The sequence below is a fragment of the Clytia hemisphaerica genome, unplaced genomic scaffold, assembly GCF_902728285.1.
Source record: "Clytia hemisphaerica strain Z4C2 unplaced genomic scaffold, Clytia hemisphaerica genome assembly, whole genome shotgun sequence".
Classification (NCBI taxonomy): Eukaryota; Metazoa; Cnidaria; class Hydrozoa; order Leptothecata; family Clytiidae; genus Clytia; species Clytia hemisphaerica.
Genome location: NW_027104580.1, coordinates 24,020 through 46,711, shown reverse-complemented (window position 1 = coordinate 46,711; position 22,692 = coordinate 24,020). Strand labels below are relative to the sequence as shown.

Genomic DNA, 22,692 nt, shown 5'->3' with positions numbered 1-22,692 from the left:
GTACAACATCAAGTGCACCAACTACCACTCAAGCTCAAACAACAACTGATGCTGCTTCTACAAGCACTACTGCTCAACCAAGTACAACATCAAGTGCACCAACTACAACCGAAGCTCAAACAACAACTGATTCTGCTTCTACAAGCACTACTGCTCAACCAAGTACAACATCAAGTGCACCAACTACCACTCAAGCTCAAACAACAACTGATGCTGCTTCTACAAGCACTACTGCTCAACCAAGTACAACATCAAGTGCACCAACTACCACTGAAGCTCAAACAACAACTGACGCTGCTTCTACAAGCACTACTGCTCAAACAAGTACAACATCAAGTGCATCAACTACCACTGAAGCTCAAACAACAACTGATGCTGCTTCTACAAGTACTACTGCTCAACCAAGTACAACATCAAGTGCATCAACTACAACCGAAGCTCAAACAACTGATGCTGCTTCTACAAGTACTACTGCTCAATCAAGTACAACATCAAGTGCACCAACTACAACCGAAGCTCAAACAACTGATGCTGCTTCTACAAGTACTACTACTCAACCAAGTACAACATCAAGTGCATCAACTACCACTGAAGCTCAAACAACAACTGATGCTACTTCTACAAGCACTACTGCTCAACCAAGTACAACATCAAGTGCACCAACTACCACTGAAGCTCAAACAACAACTGATGCTGCTTCTACAAGCACTACTGCTCAACCAAGTACAACATCAAGTGCATCAACTACCACTGAAGCTCAAACAACAACTGATGCTGCTTCTACAAGCACTACTGCTCAATCAAGTACAACATCAAGTGCACCAACTACCACTGAAGCTCAAACAACAACTGACGCTGCTTCTACAAGCACTACTGCTCAACTGAGTACGGCATCAAATGCACCAACTACTACTGAAGCTCAAACAACAACTGACACTGCTTCTACAAGCACTACTGCTCAACCAAGTACAACATCAAGTGCACCAACTACCGCTCAAGCTCAAACAACAACCGATGCTGCTTCTACAAGCACTACTGCTCAACAAAGTACAACATCAAGTGCACCAACTACAACCGAAGCTCAAACAACAACTGATGCTGCTTCTACAAGCACTACTGCTCAACTGAGTACAACATCAAGTGCACCAACTATAACCGAAGCTCAAACAACAACTGATGCTGCTTCTACAAGCACTACTGCTCAACCAAGTACAACATCAAGTGCACCAACTACAACCGAAGCTCAAACAACAACTGATGCTGCTTCTACAAGCACTACTGCTCAACCAAGTACAACATCAAGTGCACCAACTACCACTCAAGCTCAAACAACAACTGATGCTGCTTCTACAAGCACTACTGCTCAACCAAGTACAACATCAAGTGCACCAACTACCACTCAAGCTCAAACAACAACTGATGCTGCTTCTACAAGCACTACTGCTCAACCAAGTACAACATCAAGTGCACCAACTACCACTGAAGCTCAAACAACAACTGATGCTGCTTCTACAAGCACTACTGCTCAACCAAGTACAACATCAAGTGCACCAACTACCACTGAAGCTCAAACAACAACTGATGCTGCTTCTACAAGCACTACTGCTCAACCAAGTACAACATCAAGTGCACCAACTACCACTGAAGCTCAAACAACAACTGATGCTGCTTCTACAAGCACTACTGCTCAACCAAGTACAACATCAAGTGCACCAACTACCACTGAAGCTCAAACAACAACTGATGCTGCTTCTACAAGCACTACTGCTCAACCAAGTACAACATCAAGTGCATCAACTACCACTGAAGCTCAAACAACAACTGATGCTGCTTCTACAAGCACTACTGCTCAACCAAGTACAACATCAAGTGCACCAACTACCACTGAAGCTCAAACAACAACTGAATCTGCTTTTACAAGCACTACTGCTCAACCAAGTACAACATCAAGTGCACCAACTACCACTGAAGCTCAAACAACAACTGATGCTGCTTCTACAAGCACTACTGCTCAACCAAGTACAACATCAAGTGCACCAACTACCACTGAAGCTCAAACAACAACTGATGCTGCTTCTACAAGCACTACTGCTCAACCAAGTACAACATCAAGTGTACCAACTACCATTGAAGCTCAAGCAACAACTGAATCTGCTCCTACAAGCACTACTGCTCAACCAAGTACAACATCAAGTCACCAACTAACCACTGAAGCTCAAACAACAACTGATACTGCTTCTACAAGCACTACTGCTCAACCAAGTACAACATCAAGTGCACCAACTACCACTGAAGCTCAAACAACAACTGATGCTGCTTCTACAAGCACTACTGCTCAACCAAGTACAACATCAAGTGCACCAACTACCACTGAAGCTCAAACAACTGATGCTGCTTCTACAAGCACTATTGCTCAACCAAGTACAACATCAAGTGCACCAACTACCACTGAAGCTCAAACAACAACTGATGCTGCTTTTACAAGAACAACTGCTCAACCAAGTACAAAATCAAGTGCACCAACTACCACTGAAGCTCAAACAACAACTGATGCTGCTTCTACAAGCACTACTGCTCAACCAAGTACAACATCCACTGCACTAACTACCACTGAAGCTCAAACAACTGATGCTGCTTCTACAAGCACTATTGCTCAACCAAGTACAACATCAAGTGCACCAACTACAACTAAAGCTCAAACTTCAACTGATTCTGCTTCTACAAGCACTACTGCTCAACCAAGTACAACATCAAGTGCACCAACTACAACTGAAGCTCAAACAACGACTGATGCTGCTTCTACAAGCACTACTGCTCAACCAAGTACAACATCAAGTGCACCAACTACCACTGAAGCTCAAACAACAACTGACGCTGCTTCTACAAGCACTACTGCTCAACTGAGTACAACATCAAGTGCACCAACTACCACTGAAGCTCGAACAACAACTGACGCTGCTTCTACAAACACTACTGCTCAACTGAGTACAACATCAAGTGCACCAACTACCACTCAAGCTCAAACAACAACTGATGCTGCTTCTACAAGCACTACTGCTCAACCAAGTACAACATCAAGTGCACCAACTACAACTGAAACTCAAACAACAACTGATGCTGCTTCTACAAGCACTACTGCTCAACCAAGTACAACATCAAGTGCACCAGCAACTACTGAAGCTCAAACAACAACTGATGCTGCTTCTACAAGCACTACTGCTCAACCAAGTACAACATCAAGTGTACCAACTACCACTGAAGCTCAAACAACAACTGACGCTGCTTCTACAAGCACTACTGCTCAACTGAGTACGGCATCAAATGCACCTACTACCACTGAAGCTCAAACAACAACTGACACTGCTTCTACAAGCACTACTGCTCAGCCAAGTACGACATCAAGTGCACCAACTACCGCTCAAGCTCAAACAACAACCGATGCTGCTTCTACAAGCACTACTGCTCAACCAAGTACAACATCAAGTGGACCAACTACAACCGAAGCTCAAACAACTACTGATGCTGCTTCTACAAGCACTACTGCTCAACCAAGTACAACATCAAGTGCACCAACTACAACCGAAGCTCAAACAACAATTAATGCTGCTTCTACAAGCACTACTGCTCAAACAAGTACAACATCAAGTGCACCAACTACAACCGAAGCTCAAACAACAACTGATTCTGCTTCTACAAGCACTACTGCTCAACCAAGTACAACATCAAGTGCACCAACTACCACTGAAGCTCAAACAACAACTGACGCTGCTTCTACAAGCACTACTGCTCAACCAAGTACAACATCAAGTGCACCAACTACCACTGAAGCTCAAACAACAACTGATGCTGCTTCTACAAGCACTACTGCTCAACTGAGTACAACATCAAGTGCACCAACTACAACCGAAGCTCAAACAACAACCGATGCTGCTTCTACAAGCACTACTGCTCAACCAAGTACAACATCAAGTGGACCAACTACAACCGAAGCTCAAACAACAACCGATGCTGCTTCTACAAGCACTACTGCTCAACCAAGTACAACATCAAGTGCACCAACTACAACCGAAGCTCAAACAACAACTGATTCTGCTTCTACAAGCACTACTGCTCAACCAAGTACAACATCAAGTGCACCAACTACAACTGAAGCTCAAACAACGACTGATGCTGCTTCTACAAGCACTACAGCTCAACCAAGTACAACATCAAGTGCACCAACTACCACTGAAGCTCAAACAACAACTGACGCTGCTTCTACAAGCACTACTGCTCAACTGAGTACAACATCAAGTGCACCAACTACCACTGAAGCTCGAACAACAACTGACGCTGCTTCTACAAACACTACTGCTCAACTGAGTACAACATCAAGTGCACCAACTACCACTCAAGCTCAAACAACAACTGATGCTGCTTCTACAAGCACTACTGCTCAACCAAGTACAACATCAAGTGCACCAACTACAACCGAAGCTCAAACAACAACTGATTCTGCTTCTACAAGCACTACTGCTCAACCAAGTACAACATCAAGTGCACCAACTACCACTCAAGCTCAAACAACAACTGATGCTGCTTCTACAAGCACTACTGCTCAACCAAGTACAACATCAAGTGTACCAACTACCACTGAAGCTCAAACAACAACTGACGCTGCTTCTACAAGCACTACTGCTCAAACAAGTACAACATCAAGGGCATCAACTACCACTGAAGCTCAAACAACAACTGATGCTGCTTCTACAAGTACTACTACTCAATCAAGTACAACATCAAGTGCATCAACTACAACCGAAGCTCAAACAACTGATGCTGCTTCTACAAGTACTACTGCTCAATCAAGTACAACATCAAGTGCACCAACTACAACCGAAGCTCAAACAACTGATGCTGCTTCTACAAGTACTACTACTCAACCAAGTACAACATCAAGTGCATCAACTACCACTGAAGCTCAAACAACAACTGATGCTACTTCTACAAGCACTACTGCTCAACCAAGTACAACATCAAGTGCACCAACTACCACTGAAGCTCGAACAACAACTGATGCTGCTTCTACAAGCACTACTGCTCAACCAAGTACAACATCAAGTGCATCAACTACCGCTCAAGCTCAAACAACAACCGATGCTGCTTCTACAAGCACTACTGCTCAATCAAGTACAACATCAAGTGTACCAACTACCACTGAAGCTCAAACAACAACTGACGCTGCTTCTACAAGCACTACTGCTCAACTGAGTACGGCATCAAATGCACCAACTACTACTGAAGCTCAAACAACAACTGACACTGCTTCTACAAGCACTACTGCTCAGCCAAGTACGACATCAAGTGCACCAACTACCGCTCAAGCTCAAACAACAACCGATGCTGCTTCTACAAGCACTACTGCTCAACAAAGTACAACATCAAGTGGACCAACTACAACCGAAGCTCAAACAACTACTGATGCTGCTTCTACAAGCACTACTGCTCAACTGAGTACAACATCAAGTGCACCAACTATAACCGAAGCTCAAACAACAACCGATGCTGCTTCTACAAGCACTAGTGCTCAACCAAGTACAACATCAAGTGCACCAACTACAACCGAAGCTCAAACAACAACCGATGCTGCTTCTACAAGCACTACTGCTCAACCAAGTACAACATCAAGTGCACCAACTACCACTCAAGCTCAAACAACAACTGATGCTGCTTCTACAAGCACTACTGCTCAACCAAGTACAACATCAAGTGCACCAACTACCACTCAAGCTCAAACAACAACTGATGCTGCTTCTACAAGCACTACTACTCAACCAAGTACAACATCAAGTGCATCAACTACCACTGAAGCTCGAACAACAACTGATGCTGCTTCTACAAGCACTACTGCTCAACCAAGTACAACATCAAGGGCATCAACTACCACTGAAGCTCAAACAACAACTGATGCTGCTTCTACAAGTACTACTGCTCAACCAAGTACAACATCAAGTGCACCAACTACCACTGAAGCTCAAACAACAACTGATGCTACTTCTACAAGCACTACTGCTCAACCAAGTACAACATCAAGTGCACCAACTACCACTGAAGCTCGAACAACAACTGATGCTGCTTCTACAAGCACTACTGCTCAACCAAGTACAACATCAAGTGCATCAACTACCACTGAAGCTCAAACAACAACTGATGCTGCTTCTACAAGCACTACTGCTCAATCAAGTACAACATCAAGTGCACCAACTACCACTGAAGCTCAAACAACAACTGAATCTGCTTTTACAAGCACTACTGCTCAACCAAGTACAACATCAAGTGCACCAACTACCACTGAAGCTCGAACAACAACTGATGCTGCTTCTACAAGCACTACTGCTCAACCAAGTACAACATCAAGTGCACCAACTACCACTGAAGCTCAAACAACGACTGATGCTGCTTCTACAATCACTACTGCTCAACCAAGTACAACATCAAGTGTACCAACTACTATTGTAGCTCAAGCAACAACTGAATCTGCTTCTACAAGCACTACTGCTCAACCAAGTACTACTGCTCAATCAAGTACAACATCAAGTGCACCAACTACAACCGAAGCTCAAACAACTGATGCTGCTTCTACAAGTACTACTACTCAACCAAGTACAACATCAAGTGCATCAACTACCACTGAAGCTCAAACAACAACTGATGCTACTTCTACAAGCACTACTGCTCAACCAAGTACAACATCAAGTGCACCAACTACCACTGAAGCTCGAACAACAACTGATGCTGCTTCTACAAGCACTACTGCTCAACCAAGTACAACATCAAGTGCATCAACTACCACTGAAGCTCAAACAACAACTGATGCTGCTTCTACAAGCTCTACTGCTCAATCAAGTACAACATCAAGTGTACCAACTACCACTGAAGCTCAAACAACAACTGACGCTGCTTCTACAAGCACTACTGCTCAACTGAGTACGGCATCAAATGCACCAACTACTACTGAAGCTCAAACAACAACTGACACTGCTTCTACAAGCACTACTGCTCAGCCAAGTACGACATCAAGTGCACCAACTACCGCTCAAGCTCAAACAACAACCGATGCTGCTTCTACAAGCACTACTGCTCAACAAAGTACAACATCAAGTGGACCAACTACAACCGAAGCTCAAACAACTACTGATGCTGCTTCTACAAGCACTACTGCTCAACTGAGTACAACATCAAGTGCACCAACTATAACCGAAGCTCAAACAACAACCGATGCTGCTTCTACAAGCACTAGTGCTCAACCAAGTACAACATCAAGTGGACCAACTACAACCGAAGCTCAAACAACAACCGATGCTGCTTCTACAAGCACTACTGCTCAACCAAGTACAACATCAAGTGCACCAACTACCACTCAAGCTCAAACAACAACTGATGCTGCTTCTACAAGCACTACTGCTCAACCAAGTACAACATCAAGTGCACCAACTACCACTCAAGCTCAAACAACAACTGATGCTGCTTCTACAAGCACTACTACTCAACCAAGTACAACATCAAGTGCATCAACTACCACTGAAGCTCGAACAACAACTGATGCTGCTTCTACAAGCACTACTGCTCAACCAAGTACAACATCAAGGGCATCAACTACCACTGAAGCTCAAACAACAACTGATGCTGCTTCTACAAGTACTACTGCTCAACCAAGTACAACATCAAGTGCACCAACTACCACTGAAGCTCAAACAACAACTGATGCTACTTCTACAAGCACTACTGCTCAACCAAGTACAACATCAAGTGCACCAACTACCACTGAAGCTCGAACAACAACTGATGCTGCTTCTACAAGCACTACTGCTCAACCAAGTACAACATCAAGTGCATCAACTACCACTGAAGCTCAAACAACAACTGATGCTGCTTCTACAAGCACTACTGCTCAATCAAGTACAACATCAAGTGTACCAACTACCACTGAAGCTCAAACAACAACTGAATCTGCTTTTACAAGCACTACTGCTCAACCAAGTACAACATCAAGTGCACCAACTACCACTGAAGCTCGAACAACAACTGATGCTGCTTCTACAAGCACTACTGCTCAACCAAGTACAACATCAAGTGCACCAACTACCACTGAAGCTCAAACAACGACTGATGCTGCTTCTACAATCACTACTGCTCAACCAAGTACAACATCAAGTGTACCAACTACTATTGTAGCTCAAGCAACAACTGAATCTGCTTCTACAAGCACTACTGCTCAACCAAGTACAACATCAAGATCACCAATAACCGCTGAAGCTCAAACAACAACAGATACTGCTTCTACAAGCACTAGTGCTGAACCAAGTACGACATCGAGTTCACCAACTACCACTGAAGCTCAAACAACAACTCAATCTGCTTCTACAAGCACTACTGCTCAACCAAATACAACATCAAGTGCACCAACTACCACTGAAGCTCAAACAACTGATGCTGCTTCTACAAGCACTATTGCTCAACCAAGTACAACATCAAGTGCACCAACTACCACTGAAGCTCAAACAACAACTGATGCTGCTTTTACAAGAACAACTGCTCAACCAAGTACAAAATCAAGTGCACCAACTACCACTGAAGCTCAAACAACGACTGATGCTGCTTCTACAATCACTACTGCTCAACCAAGTACAACATCAAGTGTACCAACTACTATTGTAGCTCAAGCAACAACTGAATCTGCTTCTACAAGCACTACTGCTCAACCAAGTACAACATCAAGATCACCAATAACCGCTGAAGCTCAAACAACAACAGATACTGCTTCTACAAGCACTAGTGCTGAACCAAGTACGACATCGAGTTCACCAACTACCACTGAAGCTCAAACAACAACTCAATCTGCTTCTACAAGCACTACTGCTCAACCAAATACAACATCAAGTGCACCAACTACCACTGAAGCTCAAACAACTGATGCTGCTTCTACAAGCACTATTGCTCAACCAAGTACAACATCAAGTGCACCAACTACAACTAAAGCTCAAACTTCAACTGATTCTGCTTCTACAAGCACTACTGCTCAACCAAGTACAACATCAAGTGCACCAATTACAACTGAAGCTGAAACAACGACTGATGCTGCTTCTACAAGCACTACTGCTCAAACAAGTACAACATCAAGTGCACCAACTACAACCGGAGCTCAAACAACAACTGTTGCTGCTTCTACAAGCACTACTGCTCAACCAAGTACAACATCGAGTGCACCAACTACCACTGAAGCTCAAACAACAACTGACGCTGCTTCTACAAGCACTACTGCTCAACCAAGTACAACATCAAGTGCACCAACTACCACTGAAGCTCGAACAACAACTGATGCTGCTTCTACAAGCACTACTGCTCAACCAAGTACAACATCAATTGCATCAACTACCACTGAAGCTCAAACAACAACTGATGCTGCTTCTACAAGTACTACTTCTCAACCAAGTACAACATCAAGTGCACCAACTACAACCGAAGCTCAAACAACAACTGATGCTGCTTCTACAAGCACTACTACTCAACCAAGTACAACATCAAGTGCACCAACTACCACTGAAGCTCAAACAACAACTGATGCTGCTTCTACAAGCACTACTGCTCAACCAAGTACAACATCAAGTGCACCAACTACCACTGAAGCTCAAACAACAACTGATGCTGCTTCTACAAGCACTACTGCTCAATCAAGTACAACGTCAAGTGTACCAACTACCACTGAAGCTCTAACAACAACTGATGCTGCTTCTACAAGTCCTACTGCTCAACCAAGGACAACATCAAGTGCACCAACTACCACTGAAGCTCTAACAACAACTGATTCTGCTTCTACAAGCACTACTGCTCAACCAAGTACAACATCAAGTGCACCAACTACAACTGAAACTCAAACAACAACTGATGCTGCTTCTACAAGCACTACTGCTCAACCAAGTACAACATCAAGTGCACCAACTACAACCGAAGCTCAAACAACAACTGACGCTGCTTCTACAAGCACTACTGCTCAACCAAGGACAACATCAAGTGCACCAACTACAACTGAAGCTCAAACAACAACTGATGCTTTTTCTACAAGCACTACTGCTCAACCAAGTACAACATCAAGTGCACCGTATACCACTGAAGCTCAAACAACACCTGATGCTTTTTCTACAAGCACTACTGCTCAACCAAGTACAACATCAAGTGCACCAACTACAACTGAAGCTCAAACAACAACTGATGCTTTTTCTACAAGCACTACTGCTCAACCAAGTACAACATCAAGTGCACCAAATACCACTGAAGCTCAAACAACAACTGATGCTGCTTCTACAAGCACTACTGCTCAACCAAGTACAACATCAAGTGCACCGTATACCACTGAAGCTCAAACAACAACTGATGCTGCTTCTACAAGCACTACTGCTCAACCAAGTACAACATCAAGTGCACCAACTACCACTGAAGCTCAAACTACAACTGATGCTGCTTCTACAAGCACTACTGCTCAACCAAGTACAACATCAAATGCACCAACTACCACTGAAGCTCAAATAACAACTGATGCTGCTTCTACAAGCACATTGATCACTACGACAACTGAGACAAGTGTTTCAACAACCAGCACTACTGATCCTTTGTTGATATCAAGAACTTTATCATTAAAAGGTATTATGTGATTCTTGCATTTTTGTACTTTTCTCTGAATCATAGTTATGAAAGGGGTCTCGTCCCCCTTCTTAAATGACCTTCCTTCTCTCTATCGCTGCCCCCAACCTTTAAAATGTCTCTCCACAATGATTTTGGACAAAAATAGCTAATAAATGTATGTGAACTATCTTTAGAGAGAGAAAGCGAAATATTAAACTTCTTTCTTCTTTTTGACTCAGACTACTTAAACAGAAAACTTCCTTTCATAACAGTGCTTGAAAATAATTTACAGAATATTTGTAACCCCACCCCCCTCTTCTCAAACTATAACCGCTATAAGGGGTTAAATGCCCCCTTTTTTCATGAAACTTTCGGATCCCCCTTTTCATTTTTTCGGAAAGTGTCATCTCCCCAGGTCCCCTCTTAAGAAAAAGTTGTCTGGACTATGTGAATTAAATATTTTCAATGCTTTTAGATTCGATTTTGGGGTCCCACCATGAAATGTGTTTCCTTTTATGTCCATCTTATTTGACAGGAACAATTCACAAAAGTATCTCAATTTAGATAAAGGATAGAATGACCAGGTAGTCGAAATACTTGACGTGTTTATTATTTTATTGAAAGTGCTTCCATTCAAAGAATAGAACACGAATTTTGAAATGTATAAAACATTATTTTTCATAAGTTTTGCTTTAGGTCTATAGTTCCATTTAGAGATATAGGTTCTTACCTTTCTAGAGGTTTTTTAGCTTGGTCAATTTTCGTAAATTTCGATTTCAATCAAACATTCACTTTGGACAAGAAGTCATTCTTGGGTAGACTTTCACTAAATCATAATTTTTTTGAACAGCCCCTCATGTCAATTTATTAATTGACCAATTTGGGAGCTTCTTTTTTAAACAAAAATAAGTAGACATTGTAATTAACACGAATTTATATGACATTGTGTTAATTTAAACCAATCGTGTTGTTCTTTGAAGTGCTTAAAAATTTCTGCTAATTTCAAGGCCGTTAAATGCTAAGATCCTGTAAATAGTGATTATTTTTTCTTTAGATGAATGCCCAAGTGCTGTCAGTACCAGACGTGTCCCATACAAGGATACTGAAGAACTGTCCTACGATCCTTCCCTTGATCAATTTGCGTCATCTAGATTTCAAAACATTATTCGAAATGGAGCAGACAGCGTTGAAGACGATGAAAATTATTATGTTACGTCATCTCCAAAAGAAGCAGAATCAATCACGTGTGAACAAGTCGTTGCTTCTTGGTAAGGCTTTATTTTTCAAGATATAGGCACATTATTCAAATTACAATCTGTAATACTACTCTACGAGGGGGAGAAAGTGCCTATTTCGCAACATAAAAAAGAACGACAAATTTCAACAAGAACGACAAATTTCACCATCCATAACCCCGACCGAATGTGATTTACCACCCTTGCGTATTCATTTCTCTTTGTGTATTGCGTTTAATAACGACTAACATGCTTACAAATACGCGCAAAATTTGTGTAGGAGAGCAGATTTTTATGACACAGTAATTATATTTTTACATTATGAATAGATAATTTCAGTGTCATAAAAATCTGCTCTTCTACACAAATTTTGCGCTCCTCCTGTCTACGCTACTGTTTTCTATGTGCTATGCGAGATATACTGAGCTTACGAAAGCATTACAGTATTCAACGAATCATCAAAACACGCACTAGTTAGTTCAGAAGTTTCCACAATGACCCAGTGCCGAAAAAATAATTTTACAAAATTAAAGTTTAATTGTTAAAATGTTGGTCAACTAGGAATTAAAAGGAATAATCTACATTTTTGATGGCTCAAGTGAATATTTTCCATTGCTTTTGCAAGATCAAAAACGGTTTCATACAGTAAGATTTGATGTCTTATCTTATTTGAGAAACAGTCATTGAAAAGTTGATTGTTCAATTTACAGAGTGTTAATGTTATCCGAAAAATTGCATCATATTTTTGAATGGTTTATTCCTGACAATAGACAGCTCCATATTTAGGTCTTACTTTATCAGGGAAAACATCGTCGGGGAAAATATTCGTTACTTGCTGGTTTTGGTAAACGCATTAAGGCCGGGGAAAATTTTCGTCGGGGAAAAATATTCGTCACTTGGCCGAAATTTCGTCACTTTTCCCCGACGAAGTTTTCCCCGATAACTTAACAGGGATTTGACGCTCGAAACGAAGGATTCTATGAATTGGTGAATTGCATTGAATATCTGTAAAATATTACCCTATTACTTTATTTATGATTTTTGTTCATTATTTATATTTCTTTATTTTCCAGGGAATCGAAGAATGGATCGGAATTCAATAATATCATATGTCCTCGATTCAATCGTATTGGTATCGCATCTGATGTATCCATAGATCCAAACAATGCAAACCTCAAAATCACAAGAATACTGATCGTGTTTAAAGGAGATTCGAATGTCGATGGGCTGTCGTGCAAACCGAATCCAAAAACAGGATCTTCAGGACCAGGTAACTTACATTCCACTCTAGTATGGTCGTGCCAGCAAAAAGGCACTCTTTGTAGGAAAGAAAATATAACCACTGACCTCTATATAACCCTGGACCAAGCAATATCTGCCATCTTTGATTGGAGTTTTTTTTGGAATTGGTACCCGAGGAGAAGCCATTGCAATGTTAAAAATTAACGTCTAACGCCGCTACATCATCAAAAGAATTCGAGGAAAAGTAGACCTAGCGCTCTCGATGCATTTACACCGCTATCGAGTAGTGCCGCCATTAGGGTACCACTTTTGAAAAAACTCCGATCAAAGATTTCGCTTGGCTGGGATTGAGAAACTTGATCCAGGGATATATAAAGGTCAGTGAATATAATCCGACTGAAATTTCATTCCTTTTCTTTTTGACGTCACTCTAAACTTTCGAGGCAAAAGTACAACAGTGTAGTGGCTACAAAATGCTTGCGATTTTTGTGACACCTGTCCCGTCAAAATATTTGTGTGTTTTAAATCATTAAGTGGATTGATTGAAAGATTTCCACCTCTTTTTTCTCCGGAAACCTCTTTTTTGGACATCGCTAAGCGTTCCAACTTGAACAAGGAGGAATTCCTACTTCGTAAGGAGTAGGACCCATTCCCCAGTGGGGAGGGCTCAGATGATCATCACCACCGTTTTGTCATATTTTTATCATGGTTAACACTTAATAGTCCCTTAGCATTTTGTAGCATGTAAGGAAAAGTCGAATTTGGGTCAAAACACATTATTATTATTAAAATGAATATTACAGGTTGTAGGCACTCAGTGGGCCTCTAAACCGATCTCAATTTACAAGTTTCGTGTAACGAATTTCTTTGGATGGCTTTTCCATGCTTCTTTCAACTTTTCTTTGAAGCCTTTTATGGAAACAGCAGCTACCACCTCAGACGGCAATTTATTCCACGTAGGGATGGTTCTGTAGTAGAACGACTTTGTTTGCGGGCCGCGGAATCCATCACTTGCAAAGTTCAGCTGGAGTTCATCTTTGTGTTGTCGATTTGGACGTGGTCGATGGGTAGTTTTCTTTGGAATCGTAGCTTTATCGTAGAAGTGAAGATGCTTATAGACCTGCACCATATCACAAAAAGTTCTACGAAACTCTAGTGTTGGTAATTGTAAGCTTCGTAGTCTATCCTCATAAGAGAGATTTTTGTAAAGTTTGACAAGCCTTGTCGCACGTCTCTGCACTCCTTCCAATAGGTTGACGTGTTTCCTTAGTTTCGGGGACCAGACTGATTGTGCATATTCAAGATGCGGTCGAACGAAAGTACAGTACAAAGTAAGAAAAATCTGCGGGCTAAGGTTTTGGAAGCCACGGTTAATAACTCCAAGCATCGAATTGGCCTTGTTGACTTGCTTAGAGATATGTTCCTCGAAACTCAACTCTGCATCAATAACAACACCAAGATCTTTCTCTATGAAAACATGTTCCAGTTGATTTCCATTTAGAGTATATGGATGTGCATGTTTAATGTTTGTAAACTTTCCGATTGTAAGTACATGGCACTTGTCTGGATGGAACTGAAGCAACCAGTCTTTAGACCATTTCTCCAGCTCCTCAATATCTTTTTGTATGATAAGAGAGTCATCGATGGAGTCAACTTCTTTAAATATCTTTGTATCATCAGCAAAGAGTAGTATGGATGAGATGATTTTATCAGGAAGATCGTTGATATATAGAACAAAAAGTAGCGGCCCAAGTACACTACCCTGTGGTATTCCACTTACTACATCATTTGTTGTTGATTTTGACTGATTCTTTTTTACCTGTTGTTTACGTCCGTTAAGGAATGCTCTTATCCAATCAAGTATAGGTCCTTTGAATCCATATCCCATTAGTTTTTTGCACAATCGACGGTGTGGCACGGTATCAAATGCCTTTGCAAAATCGAAATAGATACAATCTACCACTTTTCCTTCTGAGGTACTTTCACAGCATCTATCGATGAATGTTAGCAGTTGGGTAACTGTCGAGCGTTTGCTAATGAAACCATATTGTTTATTTGAAAGGAGTTCCAGGTCGTCAAGATGCTGTGTAATGTGCGCTCGTAGAATTGTTTCCATCAGCTTACAAACGATCGATGTCAAACTTACAGGTCGGTAGTTAACAGCCAAATTTTGTGCTCCTTTGCTCTTATAAATTGGAGTTACATATGCTAATTTCCATTCTTCCGGTAGGACTCCCGTCGATAACGATTCGATCATTAAAAGTGCAAGGGGTTCTGCGATATAATCTACAAGTTCTTTTAACATTTTTGGATGCATTTCATCTGGACCAAATGATTTGTTGTCATCAAGTTTCAGTATAGATTTGTAAACAAGATCTTTTGTTATTGGTATTCTTTTGATGACGCGATCTGTGCGGGACTGGAATTCCGGTAGTTCTCCTTCGGGTTCTTTTGTGAAGACACTACAAAATTGTTTCTGCAGGATGTCTGCTTTTTCATGGTCTTCATGTCTTAAAGATGAAATGTCATTTGGTGTTTCGAGCAGGGATGAAACCCACTTGCAGATTTTAGTTTACTTCGGACATGTGACCAGAAGATCTTTGGTTTACTTTTCGACTTGTCGCAGATACCTTTTTCGTATGACCTTCGAGCTTGTGTTATCTTTCGGTTCACTCTGTTCCGTGATGTTACGTAGTTTGTACGGTTCCTAGCTTTTTCTTCCGGGTCTTTAGACTTTAACCAGAGCCTGTGAAGTTGTCGTTTTTGTTTTATCTCATTCTGGACCTCTTTTTTGATTGGTATAGCTCCCTTGAGTTTCCAGCTTTGATTATCAATATATTTTATTGGAATAAACTGGCTTCTCAGATCAAGAACTTTTCCTTTAAAGATTGTCCACATATCTGTTACTGATTTTCCTCTCAATTCGTTGATCAAATTTTTCGACCATTCTCCATCATTCAGGTATTGTTTCATCTTTGTGTAGTCACCGGTTTCATAACTGTATCTTTTCGAATTGGGTTTGCGTTGAGTGTAGCAATCAAACGTAAACACCAATATGCTATGGTCGCTCTTCTCAAGTGGGCTCAGGTACTGAAGGTCGCTTACTTGATTTTGTTCATGAGTAAGTATTAAGTCTATCGTTGAAGGTCCGTCTGTTCCTCTGCATCGCGTTGGTTCATCAACAAGTTGATAGAAAAACGCGTCTCTGAGAGCGTCCAAGAACTTTTCTTCCTTACTTTCCTCAGAGTGTGAGGTTGTCCAGTTATCCCAGTTTATGGTTGGATATCACCTAAGAGACATTTATGAGTGTATCTCTTCTCGGAAGCAATAGATTTGATCAGCTCGTTGAGTTTATCGTTGTTTTCTTCTGAATGATTGTTGTTTGTTGGACTACGGTAAAGGCATCCAAAAACTAACACATCCCTGCCACAAAGTCGAATTTCGATTATGCATGATTCATCAAATTCTGTCGCCAATTTTAAACCAACTATTAGATGCTTGATCGAGTTGTGAGCTAATATAATGATCCCGCGTCCTTTTTTTGATGTTATATTTTCATGGTTCACCAGCTTATACTCTTCAAATTCGTATTCATGAGGTTCTCTCAGTGCACCAACCTTTGATTTAACTTCACAAATTGCAATCAAGTGTGGTTTTACATTTCGTGATTGCATTTTTAATTCTCCCAATTTTTCAGATGTTAGTTGGTCTGCATTGGTATACATGATTTTTATATTCTTCGCAGTTATTGTATTATCTTGTGTCTTGTTTTTTTGGGTTTTATTTCTTTCGTTATTTTCGTATTTTTTCTTACATTCTTTGGTGGAAATTAATCTTGTCGTTGGTTGTTGACCTTCTTGAGGCGGAATCCGTTTTTTGAGGAGCCACGGACTCGCCAGATCCCACCTGTTTCGCTTTCATTCTTTCTTTTAGCTTCAATTACAAGATTTTTGAATTCTTTCCTTTGATCAGGGGTTAGATCTTAAATTAAATTAAAAAAATTAAAGGCTTCTTTTTCAGAAAATCATCAAAGTTTAAAAAGAAGGTAAAATAGGGAATAAAAAATCTCTGTTTTTGGTGAGCTACTCGCTATTTGGTAGAAAAGTGACCCGAAAGTAATGCCAGCTATCTGCTTAATTTTTGCTTTGCTTAGGTGGAACCTAAAACAGACCGCCAAATTATGTTTTGTAGGTTAACAACGGGTGGGGAATGTTTGAACATAATTTTGATAAAAGCATGAACATATAAACGACTGGACATCTATCTTTTATTGTCTCTTTGAAGCGAGCTTCGTTGCAGCCTGTATTTCAAAATTGGTATGAAAAATCCGACAATATTCCGTCATAATTTTTTTTCTTTGAATTATTTAGGTAAAAGGATTGATAGAGCTTGAACATTACTCCTAATGTACAAAAAAATTATTTTCAAATTTTTTCACAAGTTTGTAATATATTTTATCAACATTTTCAACTCTAAAATGCAGAATTTCAACTGCGTGTATACTTTTGAATCCCTTTTGTCACTTCAATAATTTTTTTTATGACTTGAAAAAAATAGCTTGCCAAAATTTAGAGCCTGTGTCATAAGAATATCGAAATTAGAATGCGACACTTTCTAAAATTATTAGACACTTTTAAGTCAAAATTTAGAAATATTAGTCGGAGTTTTGACAAGCTGACGACGATTTTGCCTCTGTTATCTTTGTTATGATATAGATAAAAGACTTGAGAAGAGTAGAACAACAGAGACTTTTGTCAAAGTTTTGACGTTGTTAGCAAGGTACTCCCAAGTGGTATATCATCAAAATCATTTTATGCTTTTAACGAGGCGGCAACGAAGCTAGCAGCCTTTTCTACAAAAAGACAAAGGAGATGGATGTCCAGTCGTTTATATGTTCATGATAAAAGTAATAAAATCTCTTTTTTAAACAGATGGCAACAGTCTGCCACCAGAAGAGAAGCCAATTGTCAACCCACCACGAAGACAACGCTCCATTTTTATTATATTCCCAACGATTATTGTCGCTATGGCTGAATCACAAATAATCAAAGTAACGTAAGTTATGGGATAAAGTATTGATTATCGCGTCATGAAATAGCTGATCATATTAGCCTTGTTTTTATTTCCAAAAATGTGTACAATGCGTTACTATTTCGAACACAAAAGTATTTAATGACAAGAGATTTTCCTTCGTTCTTTTGTTACCGCCATTTACAGCAATGAGTTACTTTAGATTGAGTTAATCGGAGTGTAGGTTAGGAGTTTCACCTCAACATTCTCTTAGGTCTAACACAAATAGAAAAGGGAACAGACCTGGACTGACTACCGACTCTGCCAGATGGAAAATACTTACTCGCTTTCTTTTTTAGATTTATCGAGATTTATGTTATGAGGATAAGGCGTGGCCGTGCATTCGCCACCAGAAATCCAGTCAGTTATTCTCGCCAAGAACTTGCACGCGGTGTAAGAGACTTGCGACTTGTTGCCCGTATCGCAGTGACTGCAGGACCAATCGTTAGATCGTTTGAAATCGGTATAGGTCGGCAACGAAGTAGACGACGCAGAGACATTCTCAGTACCGGAGGTTAGTTTTGAACACTTTTTCCTGTTTCACTGTAAGAACCATGATAAATACTTCAGTCAAAACAATAGATCATTTCTATGCAGTGTCGAGCATTATCCGTGGTTGTTTTGCTTGTATCTCTAACTGTGTTCAAAGTTCTTCCATCTCACACGGATTTCGGTCTCAGTGAAGTATTTAAAGATATTTTTCCGCCTAAAATTCAGTCAAAAGAATCAGTGTTCATTTTCTGTATAAATGTTATGTTCCCTCTGACACAAAGTACTCGGTTTTGACCTCTGCTCTTATTGGGTGAGAAGCTGTGTTTGCCACGACCCTTATTATAAGAACATAGTTAATGTCCAAAGCAGCAATATCAAGGATAAACAATATTTCGGAAAAAGGATTCGCAGGAGTCTTTTGCTCGTATTCAAAATGGGTCTAAAAACTTTGCAAAATTAGAAATATGTGAAAAACTGTTCTTTTATTAGCCTAGTGGAAACACGTCCATCCGCTATCCAGCAACACAGCATGGGGTTACAGAAACAAAATTTTATACATTAATTTGATATTCGATTCAGTGAAAGTTGTTTTTTCAATTACAGTTCCTGATAACAGTCCACTAGACGAAGGATCAGAATATCAAGTGTTTATATTGGCGCAAACCAACAATGGTCAAGCAATAGTGACGCCATGGACTGATCCAACTTTGACGATACCGCCAGATACTGCTCCAGGTGAGCTAATAGCGTCTTTATACCGTTTTTCCTGCAGTGGAGACATCTAGTTTTTTATTTTTCAAAATCCTAACTGAAAGGCCTTTTCATAAATTACTTCACGAGCATCACTTGCCTCATCAAACTATTACCATGGTGATTATGTCTCTTGAGACATTAAATGATTTTTTATGAATAGGAAGTAGTTTTAATAAAACCCGCCGGGAGCTAATCACCATGACAATAATTTCAAAACGAGGCAAGCGATGTTCGTGACGTAATATATGAAAGGGTCTATTAAGGAAGACTGAATCAGCACTTTTATCATCTTTTAATTGTGCGTGTCCAAACTGCTGGTTGTGGTCCAAAACATTTCAATCACTTCCCCGCCCTTAAAAGAGTAGATGCATAAAACTTGTGAACACTAAAGTCAACAACAAGCGAAATTCTTCCTTAAAATCTTTAGCATGAGATTTTATTTCCCTTTCTATCTAAAATTCAATGGTGGTTAACAAGGTTCTCGGCGTTTTACTAGTGGAGGGAGCGTTTCTATTGTTATTCATACTCGCCGTTTTTAGTGCTAACGGTCAATAAATATAAAAACTATACTTTTTTTAATGCAAAGGTGAGGTATGCTCGGTGCAAAAGAACTGTGATTGTAGAAATTACCCAGAAATCAACAGTACGATATTGAGCAATATCAATTACACTGGAGTTGATGATTCGTTCGTGAATGCATCGATTTCGAATGTTGGGAAATGGAGTTCTAATGCTGTCAAACTTTTGTGCAAAAGTAAGTGAGGTCTATTTTTTCTTAAAAAACGTGACTTCCTCTCGAATGAGACTTCTCACCGTCTTTATCCCTTAACCTTCCAACTATAGAATTGTTTGTTGTCTTTTGAATGGCAGTCTGATCATGGTTACTTAAATAGACTGGAATGCAATCACAAAATACTCAAGAAAATTCAAAAAAATTCGAGCGAAATATCGAGAAATACTGAGAAATAAAGTACTAACTACATGTTGTTTCATTTTGGCATTTCATCTTCAGGCAATGCAGTGTATTGTCGATTTTATTTCAAATTCAATTCGAAATAAAATCTACAATACACTGAAAAGAGAATACGAAATACAAGGGATAAAGGGGCTATTTTTTAGGTATCAAAGAGGTTGTGATTCGTCATAATTTAATCTATTCTTGTAGGAGCCAAGTGTGACGTAACAGCTTTACAGGCAGCAGAAGATGACATTCTAGTTGACATAAACAATATACAAACGAGTATCGACATCACTAAAGCAGCTCGATTGAACGTCCGCAAAACGATTGACTGTGCTGTCAATAAAGGTGAGTGTGTGTGTAGCATCCTAATTCGTAGAAGGACTACCCATTTCCTGGACCTACCTTGAGGAAACATAAAATAATTTATCTGGAGTGAAAATTGGCGATAGCGACAGCACTACTGTAAGTTGGTGTATTATCGACCTTGCTTCGTTCCCGTGTATCCCAGGTTTTATTCACGTTAATGATAGACGCCAGTGAATATCTAGCGCTATCAGTAAGTGTCAAAAAAAACTGAATATACGCAGGAATTTAGTTTGAAGTCGACAACTTTCTTCTAATTCTGTCACCTGCGTCTTTGGAGAAAGGGAAGAATAGAACGGTAGGAATCAATCAATGGAGCTATATTTCATTGTCTAACAGCCGGTGAGGTTTTCAATATCAGATCCTGACCTTCCAATTGGTTCTATCTATAAAGAAGGGTTATGGAAAAATAATATTGTCGACATTATAGACCAGCTTACGATAAATTAAATTTTCTTTATCTGCTTTATATATGTATAACTTTTCTTTTAACAGGTACAAAAAGTGCACTGTTCGACAACTACGAACGATTGTGCAGTCGTCTCATTTTCATGAAACAATCAGCTGAAGATTTGAGAATTAAAAAGAAGATGATTCATCATGAACGAGAAAGATGCTCAAATAGAGGTGAGTTCTAATAAAGTTCTTGTTTTATTAAAATTTAATTTGGAACTTAAAGATGTTGAATTAGTTTGCGATTTTGTCCTCGTTGGAAACATAATCATGATCGGGATATGTATCATGTGAAACTTTTGAAAATATACACCCCTACCTCGGCCCTATATAACCTGAAAAGATCTGATAAGATAGTGGTTTTTGATTATCCAGGTTTTTGCCAAATCTTCTTTCATTTTACGAATAGTAAGCGAAGATTGCTTTGCAGGGACTAATTTACGTGGTAGACGACTTATAACTGGAAATTATTTCCCACGGAAATTAGTCCACTTCAACCTTTCTTCACCCTAGGCTGCATGCATCCCCAAATTAGTTTTGATATAGGGGATGCGAATCAGGCTCTGATATCGCTTCCGAGAAAATTACCGAATAGCTATGTATTTTGCAGAATTTTGGCGACTTGTATTTTTCAAAAAACTCGATGTGTATTGTTTGAGTTATTTGAATTAGCAAACAAAACTCTCAAGATAACAAAAGACGACAAACTGTCAATCAAAGTTCTCTATCATTCAACTCTTTTTTGGTTAACAGATTTTTTGCTAAGTTCGGAACGGTTTTGTGAGCCTGATTCGCATCCCCTATATCAAAACTTATCAGAGAGGATGTGTGCAGCCTAAAGTGACCCCTCTTGAACAATTAGAAAACGCTTCTTATCAGCGGATGCTTTATTTACCTACCTGTTCCGCTGATGCTGAACAACAAGTTTGAGTTAAGATAATGATACAATTATTATTATGTCTTTCAAGGTTGGCTGCGATCTTTCTTGGAACACATGTGGCATAAATGATTTTTTTCCGCGTAAGAATTTTAAGCAGGATGAGACTTAAAGTTAAGGGATGTTTGTAAATACGTGTTAATCATGCAATTTATTGTCCATTCATCCAAAGGTAGCATCGTCCCTCTCAGTACGTTAATGAATGACGTGAGAAGATATCTTTGAGAAAATGTCAGTTGAAATATTAGATTTTTTTATATTTAAATTTTTTTATTCTTTTCTTTAGTTTTATTAATTATAATCCAATAATTGTGAAATACTGAACCTTGCCCTTGTGTATATCAAAGTATTTGAAATATCAGAATGTATAATATAATATTCTCTATTTTCATGGTTTTTTGGGAAATCGGGACTTAGGTCAAGGGCAACGCTACTCTTGACAAAATTTTAAATCTTCTATACTCCAAAAGTTTGCAGTCGGGAGGTTGAAAACGAAAGCGAGAGGTGAGAGGCTGAAAGTGAAAGTGAGA

General features: G+C 39.8%; 1 protein-coding gene across 1 annotated transcript; it reads left to right on the top strand.

Annotated features, from left to right (window-relative positions):
• The first annotated feature begins 1,581 nt into the window (after positions 1 to 1,581).
• LOC136823522 (uncharacterized) lies at positions 1,582 to 22,357 on the top strand. The gene is made up of 23 exons (XM_067079709.1): positions 1,582 to 1,628; positions 1,841 to 1,938; positions 2,053 to 2,262; positions 2,536 to 2,742; positions 3,262 to 3,453; positions 4,720 to 4,905; positions 5,038 to 5,328; positions 6,415 to 6,639; positions 6,835 to 7,107; positions 8,131 to 8,340; positions 8,614 to 8,823; positions 8,938 to 9,144; positions 9,664 to 9,873; positions 10,555 to 10,674; positions 11,711 to 11,924; positions 12,965 to 13,161; positions 18,065 to 18,188; positions 18,503 to 18,717; positions 19,299 to 19,430; positions 20,035 to 20,202; positions 20,614 to 20,754; positions 21,268 to 21,399; positions 22,194 to 22,357. Exons 1-23 carry the CDS (start codon positions 1,582 to 1,584, stop codon positions 22,232 to 22,234), a joined length of 4,050 nt encoding a protein of 1,349 aa, XP_066935810.1. The 3' UTR covers positions 22,235 to 22,357.
• The last annotated feature ends 335 nt before the right edge of the window (positions 22,358 to 22,692 follow it).

Coding starts and splice junctions, on each gene's coding strand:
- LOC136823522 (XM_067079709.1), top strand. CDS start 1,582: ATGCTGCTTCTACAAGCACTACTGCTCAACCAAGTACAACATCAAGT. Junction 2,743..3,261: donor AAGCACTACTGCTCAACCAA/GTACAACATCAA, acceptor CTACCACTGAAG/CTCAAACAACAACTGACGCT. Junction 20,755..21,267: donor TGACTGTGCTGTCAATAAAG/GTGAGTGTGTGT, acceptor TTCTTTTAACAG/GTACAAAAAGTGCACTGTTC.